Source organism: Larimichthys crocea, chromosome X (assembly GCF_000972845.2).
Source record: "Larimichthys crocea isolate SSNF chromosome X, L_crocea_2.0, whole genome shotgun sequence".
NCBI classification, from domain to species: domain Eukaryota; kingdom Metazoa; phylum Chordata; class Actinopteri; family Sciaenidae; genus Larimichthys; species Larimichthys crocea.
In genome coordinates, this window is record NC_040020.1 from 26,659,413 (window position 1) to 26,673,734 (window position 14,322).

The window sequence follows — 14,322 nt, forward strand, 5'->3', positions numbered from 1 at the left end:
TGCAGCGGGCATCCTAATTACCACGATTTGCTTTTACAGTGATTACACCGGTGCTCAGGTTTTGAAGAGCCCTTCCTGTTGACCAGGACCTCACTGATTTACTTTGTGCGTACGTGAGGAACCGAGGGACTGGGATATTAGCTCAAATATCCATTTTTAGTAATCTATTCATGGGTGTATTCAGCACTAAATCAATAATTGTTTCTTTAACTGTCTGATGTTATTGAGCGGCTGCCACAAAGTGTGCCTTCAGGAGGAGGATATTTCCTTTAAGTAACATGAACAATAGCTTTGAAACTAATTATATTCTTCCTTGATCTTCTCTTTTGACTTTCGTAAGAGACTCCCCTCGTCTGTGCCTTTTCCATCTATATGTATTCATATTTGATTAATGGCATTTTGTGCACAGAGTATCGATTTTCTTAATTAATTCTATTTCTATTGCCAAATAATTAAGTCGAGCTGGAAGAGAAGTACTGCATGACAGCCTATTCATCAGAGATGGCTCACTTAGTGTGCATAAAGTCTTTCTGGTTAATGGTGGCATTTAAGAGGGATGACGTTACAATACGTGATATTATATAAATATAAATATAAATCTGAAACAATGTGACACACATTCAGCCCTGACTTAAAGGTCCAGTGTGTAAGATTTAGAGGCCTCTATTTTTACAGAACATGGCAAAGAATTGATTATGCTTTATGTTTTTGTTACCTTAGATCAGCCTTTTATATGTAGAGGCACTGCAGGTCCTCGTCCACCACGTTAAACCACCATGTTTTTACAGAAGCCCAGAATGGACAAACCAAACATTGTCACTAGAGAGAGCGTTTTGCATCTGTAGTTTCCCCTTCACGATAGGATGGATAGGCAAGATGGTTGCAATTAACAATTACACCACTAGATGCCTCAAATCCTCCACATTGGTCCTTTAATATTGCCTACATACATGTTAGCAACAGTTACACATTCAGCAGACATCAGCAGCATCAACATTCATTGAATTAGTTTTTTTTTTTTTTGCCAGCTGATTAGGGAACATACTTATTTTGGTTGTATCAGTGGTTTGGTCCAGCTCCTGAGAAAAATATCTGGGTCATACTAGCGTTACCGTCTGTTTCGTAATGCAGGTAGCATACAGTAGCTTTATGTTAACAGTTACCTGTAATAGTTAATTGAGCAGAGAGATGAACTGATGAACTGTAAAAGCAGCTTGGTGGAACAGAGGAGATAATTGCCCGTGTTTATCACCATGAGCAACACTTGATTTCCTGTTAATATAAAAAAAAAATGTGATTAACGCAGCTTAACCTTGCAGGCTCCGGTATGTTATGATGTGACTTCTAATAACTCACAAAAAAATGATCTACTCTTTCAGTAATGAAAATAATTTTAGCAGCACTAGACTGAACTCAACATTATATACAGTTAAACAGACAGTACACCTGGCACACACTGTAGGCATGTCCTAACCTCAAAGCATAAAACTCAGGACTGAAGTTGGATTTTTTTTTTTTCTGCTGTCACATGTGACTGTCAAAGAGCTAAAAAGTTATACTTTAGCTCCCCCCGCTGTCTCAACAGAGTCTGTCTACATCAGCAGGAGTCGGACTGAATCATAGATGTAAGCCTATTGTAGTACATGCAGTTTCAACACTTTATTCCAGAAGCCTGTTTGCTTACCCTGACACCATGTGCTGTTTAATAACTGCACCATAACATCTAATGGATTTACATATTCTGTTATTTTGCGGGTAATTTACCTAAACTGGAATTAGATGTTGGCTGGAATTTAGTTTTGAAAAACACGAGTGAGTAATGAGCCGTTGGTTTTATCCTCAGCAGACTCAGTTGTGTACCAGAGGCAGGAGTGGAAATGACTCATAAATAACACTTTTATGCCCACTATTATTTGCTTCTACACTTGAAATGTATGCTCTAATGGTGAGTGACCCATTACCCTAATCTATGGGGGAATAAAATCATATCTGTATTTCAATGTCGCTCTGTCTATACTTAAAGATCGTGCCATTTGCTAACAGCTACAGGGTCACATGGTGTTAAAAGGAGGTGCATTACATCACCTTGTTTTCTCTTTTATTTCCATTTTCAGATACTTGCGTCCTGGAGCTCCGGTCTACCACTCTGCTCAGCAGTGATGGTTTGAATACATCACTGTAGACGGGGTTGCAGGGTGGCTTCTGGCCAGTGCTGATGTATTTTTCCCCAAAAAGAAAAGAATGATGAAGAACAGGCTACGCGAATTACCATAAACACCAGATGTAACCAGATGTGCTGCCTCTCTTTGTAAGCATGTCGAATTTCATATGAAGCTAAACTATAATTAGACAAGAGAAATTTAGATTTCCCTTTTGCCTTAAGCAAAATCCAGCCTCACATTGTAACCAATAAATGATTATTTTATTATGACTGGAGCCCTGGAAATTGTTGGATGGATTTTAAACTTTCTGGTGGTGGTTTTCTTCTCTTGATGCTGATCCCGACACGTTCTGAAGTTCACAAGACTTGGCAATAATGAGCCTGTTACAACAGAGGAGTGATTCTGCTCACGGTCCAGTGGTTGATGATTTTGATGTGATGTGATAACTGCTTTTTAAAACTGAATGCAATCAAAACTAAAGATATGTTTGTACCATTCAGATAGTCACCAAGGTTTAGATCACTGAGCAAGGTAAGTGAAATGTTGACATGACAAAAGAAAAAAGCTGTGGTCATAGTGGCCAATGAGATCATTGGCGTTAAACCCAAATGTGTCTCACATTTGACATCATACTATCTTACTTCATCCTCTGTGTGAAGACTTTGAACTTCTTCCCTCCAGCTGAAGATTTAGCCAATTAAAGGCCAGATCTAGCAGGATGAATAATCCTATTTCCCTTCAGTCCACCAAAAACACTCATGGTGACTCGGCTTACGGTGAGTTTCATATTCAGTAAACGTACAGATTATGTTTTTTTTTTAACCATTAATAGTTGGATCGAATAGCAGTGGCTGAAAATACTCTTGGTTGTCACTTGATGTATACATGTTTTATTTATCATCTTTTATATACCTAAGTCCCCTGTGTGTTATATGTTTTACTTAGCTGGGACAATAGTATTTACTTATAGCTTTTTGCTATATATGTGTCACCCTGTCAGGTGCAACAAAAGTAACAGGAGAGCTAGATGTCAGTCAAATAGACTGAGACTAATTATACAATATAAGTGAGGTCTCTCTGTAGGTGTACCTACAGATGCTTTACATCTCAAGACTCCACATACAGATGGCACCTTACAGTATGAACAGAGGTCTTTATTGGACAGACATCAAAGTTTGAGGAACTGGAAAGATGAAAGTGGCGTTATGTTTGTTAGTCTCTTCTCCAGGACCCTTTAAACAATCAGGCTCTTCAATTATCACCTGCCAAATGTTCCTACACAGAGGTGACTTATAGGTCAAAACATCATACTGTTGTGTTCAGAGAGAAAAGTGTATTCTCATTTAAATATTATTGCACGCAGACAACACATCACAACACAACACAAAGTGAAGATAAACACATAAAACAAATGTAGGACGATGTAGGAGTGTTGGCCAGAGTGTGTCTGTTCATATCTGTGTGTCTCTCTGTGTTTGTGCCTGTGCTCATCAGAGGGGGGATCTATGCAGAAGGATAAGTTGTGATGAGGTCGTGTCCCTCCGGTGGTCTCATTCTAGCACGAGCGTGAGTCTCGCAGTACATCTGCCCTTCCACAAAGAAATAGCCCTTCTGTTTGAGGTTGACGTCACAGTCGGTGCACACAAAGCAGCCGGGGTGGCGATACTTGTCTCGTGCTTTCACCACCGTCCCGCTGTAGCACAAAAGACAAGAGAGCAGATGTCAAAAGTATAGTGTGTTATTTAACAGCTATTACTATTATTGTTATTATTATACACATACCAACAGTTCACAGGTTGATTATAGATGATTGTAAACACATATCATGATTAAAACACTTTTATGTCATGTTATATGAATCACCATAAGGCCCCATATTAAAATATCAAACTTCACAGCAGAAACAGCCTTGTACAAATATGGTTTTGGTCTCTATAGCTAATTTTCTTGTTCATGACAACTGTACTGAGGCTGAATCTCTATATATCTCAACCTGTCAGAGTTATGCGTAATTAACAGCGTGGCTGCTCTTAATGACAGGCAGGTGCCGTTAAAGGTGGCTTGTTTGAGCACCCAGGCGTCATTCAGCCCGTCATCTCATGTATGTCCAGACAAAGGGTCGCTATAGTTTGTGACGTTGTTGTAGTGGACTGTATTGTTCCCGTAATTTTCTCCACCCTTTGTTTGTACTTGATTCACGCCAGCTCTGGATGGGATTCACAGATGATTTCTATTCTATTTTTACTTACACAATCCCATTCCCACACTTGTCGCAGACGGGCAGTTTCTGCAGGTTTCCTGTGGGTGTAGTTGGTTTGGTCGTCGGGGCTTTTACTGTCCTGGTCACAATGGGACGAGTGCCTGCCCACATAGGAGAGAGACCACTCAACAAAACAACCCTTTATTCATGATTGTAGCATGTAAATAAAAACAAAACACTCAAAAGATGTGAAGCAGGGAGACTAATAACCTCTTGAATCCTAAATGACACTTTCTTTTGGGTGCATTTGAAATGATGTATTGTGTAGCTTTAATAGTATACAGGTAAATAATGAGGGAACATTGGCCTCATCACAAGGTGTGTATGTTGAGTGTGTGCAGGGTTATGAGACCTGTTAATCATACAGCGCACTGTATACTAATAACAATAATACCAGTGTTATGTAACTTTAGTTTGTCGAGCAATGTGGTTCTGTGAATTAAGCTGTAGCTCAGAAGTTGAAGCAGGTGGCTTGTACATGTCCAAGTGTCTTTGGGGAAGACACTGACACCCAAAAATATTTCCTGATGTGTGTATAGGAGGTAAATATAACTTCAACAGACTCTGATGATGGTGCACATTATAAAAAAGCTCTGACTACAACCATGTGATGCAGCCCATCTCTCCAAAGTGTAATATAATATCGCACAGATTTTCATTTAAATATATTTCTGCTAAGTAACTATCTATCAAATGAGGTAACACAATCGTGATTGGGTCTATGAGCCGCTGATTTATTATTAGTCAGTAAGCTTGACACTTACGACTACAGTTTATTGACAGTTAATGCCTGACTTCTTTATTAAAATAAAAACAGTTCTGCGTCTTTGTTATCAATCCTTAAATCTTAAGTATTGCCACTTTAAATGTATCTTATCTTTTTGTTTCTGAAGAGTTTAAGGCTCAAAAAGTCACTTAAATTGTGGTATGGGTGTGATTTGAGCCAATTAGATTGACAGCCCACCGTCTGTTCTTAAATCTTGCATCGTATGGATGTAACCTTTTTTTTTTTTTATCTGTGTCCCACCCACTTTAAATCAGTATAAAGAGCTCAAGGAGAAAAAGAAAGAGAAATAGGGAAATCTTGTGTTAGATAACTAAAACTGTTGGCAGAAAACAGAAAACTCCATAACTCATAATAAAACTGGCTGATTCAGAAAATACATTTTTAACACCTTTAAAACACTTTAAAACATCTGTATGTTTGTGCAGGCATTGTGTAGTAGTCTTTTTTTGGCCACCAGTAAAAGTACAAATATTTCTCTGTACTGGTAATCGCTTCAACCTGGAAGACGTTTTTGTGCTTTAGAGAAAAATCATCTGGGAAAGAGGAAGAGCTCACCATCACTGTCAATAAAGTCCTGCAGAGCTCTGAACGAGCCAGACTGTCGAGGCTCATGAGGCTCCTCCTGGTCTTTCTGTAACATCTGGTATACGTCAGAATCCTCAATGCTGGTCAAAGTCCTGGGGCTAAGCAGCACATTAAGACATGAACATACATACAGTACAATACAGGATACAAACACAAATACTATCTTTAACAGAGCACTGCTTTGATCTATAAGTTGCGATACGGCTGTGACAAATTAAATCGATTTTCCTAGAACGTGAATGTCACTGAGAGAGATAATTTATCACAATCTTAACTGCGTTGCCTTGATTTTTCTTTTTTCTTTTTCTTTTTTTTTATGTGAGTAAAGCAGGTCAGGTGAGAACAGCCAGCTGGAGATTATGAGGCTACAGCATGTTGAGTCAACCTTAAAAGGAGAAAAACGGTTAGATGCTAAATACGGGATGAGTAAGCAACATTCATTCAAGCTGAACCACAGATCTTAACTGAAGAAAGAGTTTAGAGTTAGACAGCATGCTGATTGTACAACGTGCCCCCTTTTCTTTCATATTATAATATATCTTTTTATAACCATCGTCTAATGAATAATAATTCCATCTTGTCTGCTGATTACAGAGGTTATGAATATATTATAATGAAGTCTACATCTCTATTTCTCCATGTAAAGCAAATCTATGTTATATCAGCTGACGTGACTGAGGTTTGATGTGATATATGTCTTATCCAGAAGTTGTGGTTAAGCCATGCATGGAAAGATTAATTCCTGTGGATTGCGGTAATATATTCTCAGCATGACACACCATATATCAGGTAGCCTAATGAAAGCCACATGAAGAGAGGGGAAAGCCGGAGTCAAACATACTGTGGCACATCTGTGGGCGTATTAGGCTACTTAGCTTCACCTGACACCTTCAAACAAACCAACCAAACTAAGTGAGTGGGTGATTCATGTGAAGAGCCGTGGACTCCGCTACAGTAAACCTCAAAGGAGAAGGAGATCACAGAGGGAACAAACGTGATGATCACTACAAACCAGAAAATACAAGTTGGAGGGATGAAAATGGATATTTTGCTATTCTTAGAGCCTTACCACTAAAAAATATTTGACCTAAGTGTTGTGCCAGAGGAAATGCTATTTATATTTACCACTTAATCAGTTAGCTCTGTAATAAAACACTCTAAACTGAGCTTCTTCCCCGAGTTTTTGACTGGAAAAAGGTAGTAGGAAAATTTTCGGTTGAAAATATTGTATTGTATTTCTAAAGTCATAAATGAATCCTAAACTAAATTACAGTAATCTACCAGTGTGTAGGATTTAGTGGCGGTGTAGTTTCTGGGCTACTGTAGAGATATTCTGGGCTACTGTAGAGAGATTTATTTCCAGGTGATTATACACCAATGAAAACATAATTACACATATTATGTCCCATTACTGTCATATTCCATATATAGAGTGCTAAAAATATTACATAATGGACCTTTAATTAATAGTTTGGCATAAAATTACAATAAGATAAAACTTTCAATATCAATGTATTATTGACGTCTATTATTAAACAAAAATGCTAACATGCCTATATATGTACAATTATATTATATTATATTTATATTATATTTTTTTATATTAGATTATATTTATATTATATTATATTATATTATATTATTATGACTAATAGCATAATCAGTGTAGTTCTGACTCACATGCTGTTAGTTGCTGTACATTGCAGGGCTTTGAAAGAACCTGACTGCCATGTTTAAACTGTAGACAGAGTGAGAACCATCACCTCTCAGGCTTTTGGTGAACCAGGCCTCGGATCTGGCCCTCCATGGCGTCCTGGATGTTGCCTGAGGAGTAGAGGCCGATAGGAGTGTTGTAGGCTGCACTGACCACTTGACGCTTGTCATCGATGTTTGCTGCTGCAACAAATGGCTGAGCTTTCCGGTTATGACCAGTGCCAATAGGTTTATATTCCTGTGAGAAGAAGAAGGAAGAAAGGTCAATAATGATGATGATGATGATGTGAAATTAGTATCATAATGTTTAACAAACAATTTCTCACACAGTCTAACAAACCTGTTGCTCTGCTTCCAGGTTGATTTTATATGGGTGAGCTATACCTTGCTCCACAACACGTGGTGACCACAGCCTTGATTCATTCCTGTGGATTAAAAACAGATCCTGGTCAGAGGATCACCAGAATATGACTGATGAACTGACTGCTGAATGACTCTTTTTTGAGTCTGTGAATATGCTTAAATTCTCTATAATCCCAACCTATAAAACATCAAAATCAAAATTTAAACTTCTGCTTACATGCTGACCTTTTCCTGCCATACCACAGAATACCTAATAACTTTCTGAAGCGGGTTTTGAGTGTATCCAAACTGAAAATGCCATACCGAATTCAGTTGATTTTTGAATGTGCTGTCGGATACCATAAGTCCACAAAAGAAAGGTAAGAGCGTGCTCACAGATGGAAAAAGTTCAAACTAAGTTCAGATGGTAATAGGAAAGTTTCTGAGGGGAAAAAAAGTTTTGTATGAGGGGTTTGACTAATATCAGCACACATATTGTATCATTTTCTGTCAGTACAAAACACTAAAGTATACTGATTCCTTGTACAGAGGTTCACAACCTGGAGCAAGATAAACCTGCAGCCTGTAAAGTGGGACACAAATTCTGTTTATTTCTCTTTCACCTCCCTTTAATCTTTATTATTTCTGGCAAATTACTGGACAATTTTGCCCCTACGCGTTTTGTTTATGGATATAACCTTTCAATAGTAAGACAGAGCTGATTGGTGGACTCTTTTATCTTGTTCTGAGCTTCACAGTGCAGCATGTTTGAAGCTGAGACTCCCTCAATGGCCAGGATGACGTCACCGGCACACAGGTTGGCTACAGAGGCCTTACTGCCAGGAGTGATCTGGAAGAAGAAACAAATAACATAAATAATGAAAAACACGGACCGCAAAAGGCTGGGAGGAGATGATACAGGCAGGTGACAGGGTAAAAGAAAAACTTACATTGTATTTACAATTTATAAATAGTATCATTATACTGAATAGTATTAATTCCCTCCAGTAGAGTTTCCATTCATATCATGGTCATAGGCGACTGGAAATAATCCCAGCTGTCAGTGGGCAAAAAGCAGATACACCAGTCACCAGTTCTTGTGACTCAGTTAAATAAATATTTTCTATATAATTAATTTTCCTACCAGAAACAACATTTGCCTTACTGAAATTCAACTGACATCTCTAATTGCTGAAGGTCGTGAGAAGTTTGGGACCTGAAAACAGGATCATGTGGGGCAGGAAAGGTTGAAAATCCTGATTTAGCACATCAGGAGAGACAAAGGGAAATAAGTCTGTTGCTTACAGTCCTGACATCATTCAAACATGTAAAGCACTTTGTGACGAGCACATTGAGCCTTGTGACACATTTGATTGAATTCTTTATTCCACACGTTTCCACTTAAGTAGTACAAATCTTTGAGCAATAGACAATGAGATGTCGCAGGGTTACTCCAAACACTGACATAACCACACTGCATTCATAGTGTGAGTTATTTGATAACGTGAATAATATTTAGAATCAATACCTGATCTACATTTAATCTGTGCAATTACACTAGTGTAGTCCTTGAATATAAATAAAACAAAACAAAGTTGAGATGAATTAATTCTAATTTAACTCTCAGCTGAGAGTATATATCTTCTGGGGCTCTGGAAGAAGGACGTCATTCTTCTTCCATTTATAATTAGTTATTTCACATTAGAATAAATCCCAAAGCTTTTAATTTGGTCAGCCAAAAAAGAAAAAAAAATGTTTTTGGCTTTCTGTCCCTCTATAAATCCTGATCCAGCAGTCCAGTATATACAGGTGGGGCAGCCTTGTGTAAAGTTTTGGTCTGTTCTCCATCACTGGCACTTCATCTCTTAAAACCGAAACTCAACTGCAAGGCCTCTTGTTCCCATGTTCCTCTGCAGGGATAGCGCAGCTTTACATGATTTCTTTTTTCTGTCTCTGAGCCTCCCCAAGCCTAAATACTTCTACAAAAGTACAAAACACAGACTTCACTAAGAAGCCCAACTATTCAGTCAAACTCATAACAGAAAAGATTCAGGCCATTCATGACCTAAATCTGCAATTTCTTTTTTCACCACATGCACTCTGCAAAACACTAACTGCTCTCTGAGATGCAGCAGGAGGGTTGGCGTTACAGAAAAGCCTTGCCCTGGTTGGTATGCATGCGTGTAAACTGTCCATCCCTTGTCATGGAGATAAAGTAAACATGCGCCGCTTCCCACTAAGTGACGGCGTCCAGATGGAATATGTTTTCTGGTGGCCAGGAAGTGATCAAGATTAATAAGAACTCCACGAAAGTCATCAGGGTCACAGAGAATATCTCAGGAGGCAGCTTCAAACTGTACCGAACATTCCCAATTACACTTCACGGGGGCATGACCTATGCTTAGCCGTATTGCATTACGAGACATAGGAAACGTAGCTACATTGGGATGTTACATTGAAACTTGAATTAGGTCATCTGCCTATAAATAACCATGGATGAAAGTGCTGAGGGGATGCCTCATGCTGCCAAAGAGGGAACAGTAATTTACAGTGAAGCATTCGTTGGACTGCCGCTGTCTGACTTCATGTTTTACTGCGCTGATGTGTGTTACCTGAATCTGTGCACAACCATGCTTTTTATTGGATTCTTTTGTTTCCACGCAGCTCGGTTGTTATGTCTAACATTTGCCTCTGTTTAAATCACAACCATCTTTTCCAACTTTTCCTCTTTTTCTTTCTGACTGTGTTTTCTTACTTGCTTCCTTCCCTATGTCCAACCCTTTCTTTTCCTTTTTTTATCTTTGCCGCTTCCTCTGGCCTTTGTTAATTCCTTACTTCTTCCTTTTTTTTCCCCCCCAGACAGTTTCATGTCTTACGTCTTTCCTTTATCCTTTACCTTCTTCAAGTGATCTTCAAGCACGGCAATCCCCCCCCCAAAGAATCCAGTTACAGTAATGAGTTATCTAAGAAGTGCTGCATTGGGGAAACAAACCTGGAGGGTCTTAAACATTTGATGTGACTTGAAATCCTTGACACTTAAACAGTGTTGCTCTTAGTGACAAACCCACAACAGCATTAACCCCTAAACTCTGCACTTCCCCTACAGCTTAACAGTATATTTTAGCTCATTGTTTTGGTTCTACAGGCAACAACTTGCTTGCTGCATTTAAATTTGGTTCACTCTCATATCTCCCTCTCCCGAAAGTATGCTAAGTGCCTAGTACCAAGCAGCAGCCAAACAAAGTTAGTGTCCAGTTCTTGAACACTGTGGAGCATTAAGCTGCTCAAGAGTCAGATATTTCCCTCAGGAGTTGCCAGAGACTAAAACAGAGCTAAAAAGAGAATCAATACTGGACTCACATTCCCTGAGTGCCCAGAAATATAACTCCACATGGATGCTAATGTTTCTCTGTATATAATCATAAGCAATAGTTTGCAAACATGTTAACCACAACAACTTAATATGGTGAAAACACATCCGTATTGTTGACATATTATTACAGCTTGTCGTATTGCAAGTGGCGCAAGAAATTAGTTCATGCAGGTTTTGGAAGGATGGGAGGATAAGGTCAAGCTCCCATAAGGCTGTGTCCTACAGGTCCCATAATGCAACTCATTTGTTTCATTAGATATAACATATAACATATATAAAGATGGATGATGTGTCACCGCAGTGTAAAAACAAAAATAAAGACAAATTATGTCATGTCCATCTTGCACATGGCAGTAGTGAGCAGGGCGGAGCTGAGGTCCTGCCCATACACCTGTCTGATTCAATCGTGAACAGACCTCAGCTGTCAATCATTTTTATATTATTAAATAACACATTAAAAGCAAACTTACATCAGCATGATAAAACCAACTCATTTGACAGGGACATTTTTATTTGATGATGTGTACTTTAATTTTGGCTCATCAGCTACAATCAAGGGTTAGAAATAAGATAACAGTAACAGTGCACAGAGAGTAATTTGGGTGTACTGCTCCTTTAAGGCTGCAGTCTGCTGAAGAAAAAGATGATAATCATCCGTGTTTACGTTCCACGACCAGCTGGGAACACCAACGGGACATAAAGAGGAAGATGTTCCTGACCAAAAATGGCGTTGAAGGGAGACACTGGATTCACTCGTGCTCAAATAAATCCAGAGGGCTCACTGCAGCAGCAACAATTCCTTTAATTTGTCTCAGACTGTGAATTTATTGGTGTTTTGTCTCTCACATTCTTGTCTTTAATGTTGCTCTCTCTCTCCTGCAAGCACATTTCAACGCATAGCCTCTTGCATTACTGCTCGGATATCGTTTACCCTTCCTGATTCCTCTCCTTCCATTCATCCTCCATCACAGTCCTCTCTCATCACTGTTCTCATATGGGCCGCTGAGTGTCTCTAACACAACAGGTGTGAGGTTATTGGACAGTCAGTGATTTGGATAGCTAACTATGCCTTTAGTCAGTAGTTCCTGAGGTCTTCCCCTAAATATAGATGCACATAACCCCAACAGAGCGGGATTACAGGGGCCTCCTCACATCTGATCCTTTGTGATATCGAGGATACAGCACACAGTGTGAGTGCTGATGAAGACGCCGCTGTTCTTTTTTCAGAATGTGTTGAACTGTGTGTGTGGAAAACTGAAGACTGTGTGTGTGCTATAACTGGATATTTTCATAGAAAGAAAAAATGTTCTGCTATGATAAAAACCTTGATCTATGCGGAGTTGTTATTGGTATGACGTAACATTTTATGATGGTAATGATGATTGATTTATGTTTATTTTTCTGTGTGTCATGTATCTCTTTGTATACATCCTCCACTATTATCTTCAAATTCCTCCTGTTAATTTCCCCTCTTCTGTTTTTACTTCTATCTCTTTGGTTTAACAGAAAGAGCTGACACAAATGTGTTCAAAAAGCATAAACAACGTGCTGTTCTTCTGTAGGATTGAGATAAAAACTTTTGTTTGGCAGATTTTGTTACCCACTTGCCTCTAGGCTTTATGCTAAGCTAGGTTAGTCTTCCTTCTTCTGGCTCTTTCGTGATTTCACATGATTAAGTTGTTTGGTTTCGGCATAAACAGGAAATACCATATTAGTTCCAGGAAATTATCATTTTCATTAACAGATTCAGATAAATTATAATCCAAACGAGCAGCCATGACCTTCTAAAGAGTTTGTTTTTTTCTCTTTTTGACATAATATCTAGTAAATCATTTGTTCATCCAAAACATCGTTAACTTGAGTTACTGTGAGTTTCCTGTAATGAATTACAGTTACAACAATGTTGACAAGCTGCGTGATGCTGCGCGTTGACCTAAAGTGGCTTTTGAGCAGCTGTGCTGTCATAATACATGCGGCAACACTGTGCTCATCTTCTTCAACACTGCCAGATTTATTCTTCTATGCGTTGACTCGGCTGTCAGAATGAACGTCCTGAATGTGTGGAGGATTTAAAGAGGCTTGTTCAAACGTATGCTTACTTCCCTTTTCTTCCATATTTTCATCATGTTTCGCTCAGAATCCAATCGAACACACTCTGTAGGACTGTTCTGGAATAATATTGTAACCTCACATGTGCTCCTAAATTCCTCCGCCTGAAATCCAATCAATGAGACATTCATAGTTTGTGTGTGTGTGCACATGTCAGAGTAGGATGTAAGCTGCTATTTGTATCTAAGCCTCTTGCATTTGCTGTGGCACAGGTGCAAGCTCCATACCACACTGAGTCCAGACAGACTCTTTCTAGAATGGAAAAGCAAACATTGACACTGACTTCTCTGGACTGGACCACCAAGGGATTCATTAAACATATACATTTCTAAAGATGTTGGCCGAAACAGTGGAAACATTGTTGTTGATCATCAAATTAGACACAACCGAGAGTAAAAGTTTTGTTATGAAGCTCGCACCTTCTCTTCTGTTCTTATAATACAGACATCCTTATCACTTACTCACCCTGGAGATGGTCAAGGGCTGGTTAAAGTCCTTTCCTCCTGTCAGGCGAAAGCCCCAGGGGGCTGGACCGTCCAACACAACATTGACTGGCATGGCCCTTTAATGTCTCCCCACCCCCTTTGTTAGATGACAACAGCACAGACAGTAAACTGCACACTGCTGGGGAACAAAGTTAAAGAGCAAAGGAATATCAAAGTGATGGAGATTTTGAACCATGTGGGTGGGTGCAGGGGGAGGAGCATGGACAAACACCACCCCAGCAGTGAAGTAATTGGTCAGATTTGGGAAACTGGCTCCGAGGCTGTTCTACCAGCACTTGCTCGCCAGTTTTCCTATTTCTGTCGAGTTCTTTGTCTTATTTTTTCTTTCTTTTCTTACTACTTCTCTGTCAAAATAGAAGCCAATGTTTTTCCTCATAAATCAGATGTTATGAAAACTTCAATTGTAGTACTCATGTCCAGTTTTGGCTCATAGTACCTACTGTATATGGACACTTGTAGACAGAGTGAGGATGTAAACCAGCCCC

The 14,322-nt window shown here is 39.1% G+C and overlaps 1 protein-coding gene across 2 annotated transcripts; it reads right to left on the reverse strand.

Moving 5' to 3' along the window:
• Positions 1–3,295: 3,295 nt before the first annotated feature.
• On the reverse strand, positions 3,296–13,990 carry LOC104917816 (PDZ and LIM domain protein 3). Of its 2 annotated transcripts, none has more exons than XM_010729379.3 (7): positions 13,797–13,990; positions 8,548–8,699; positions 7,848–7,932; positions 7,558–7,745; positions 5,765–5,892; positions 4,412–4,523; positions 3,296–3,855 (listed from the first exon to the last, which is right to left on the reverse strand). In XM_010729379.3, exons 1-7 carry the CDS (start codon positions 13,887–13,889, stop codon positions 3,666–3,668), a joined length of 948 nt encoding a protein of 315 aa, XP_010727681.1. In that variant the 5' UTR covers positions 13,890–13,990; the 3' UTR covers positions 3,296–3,665. The 2 variants fall into 2 exon arrangements, with proteins under 2 accessions (XP_010727681.1, XP_019130428.1); XM_019274883.2 differs by having other exon boundaries at positions 13,793–13,906.
• Positions 13,991–14,322: the final 332 nt, after the last annotated feature.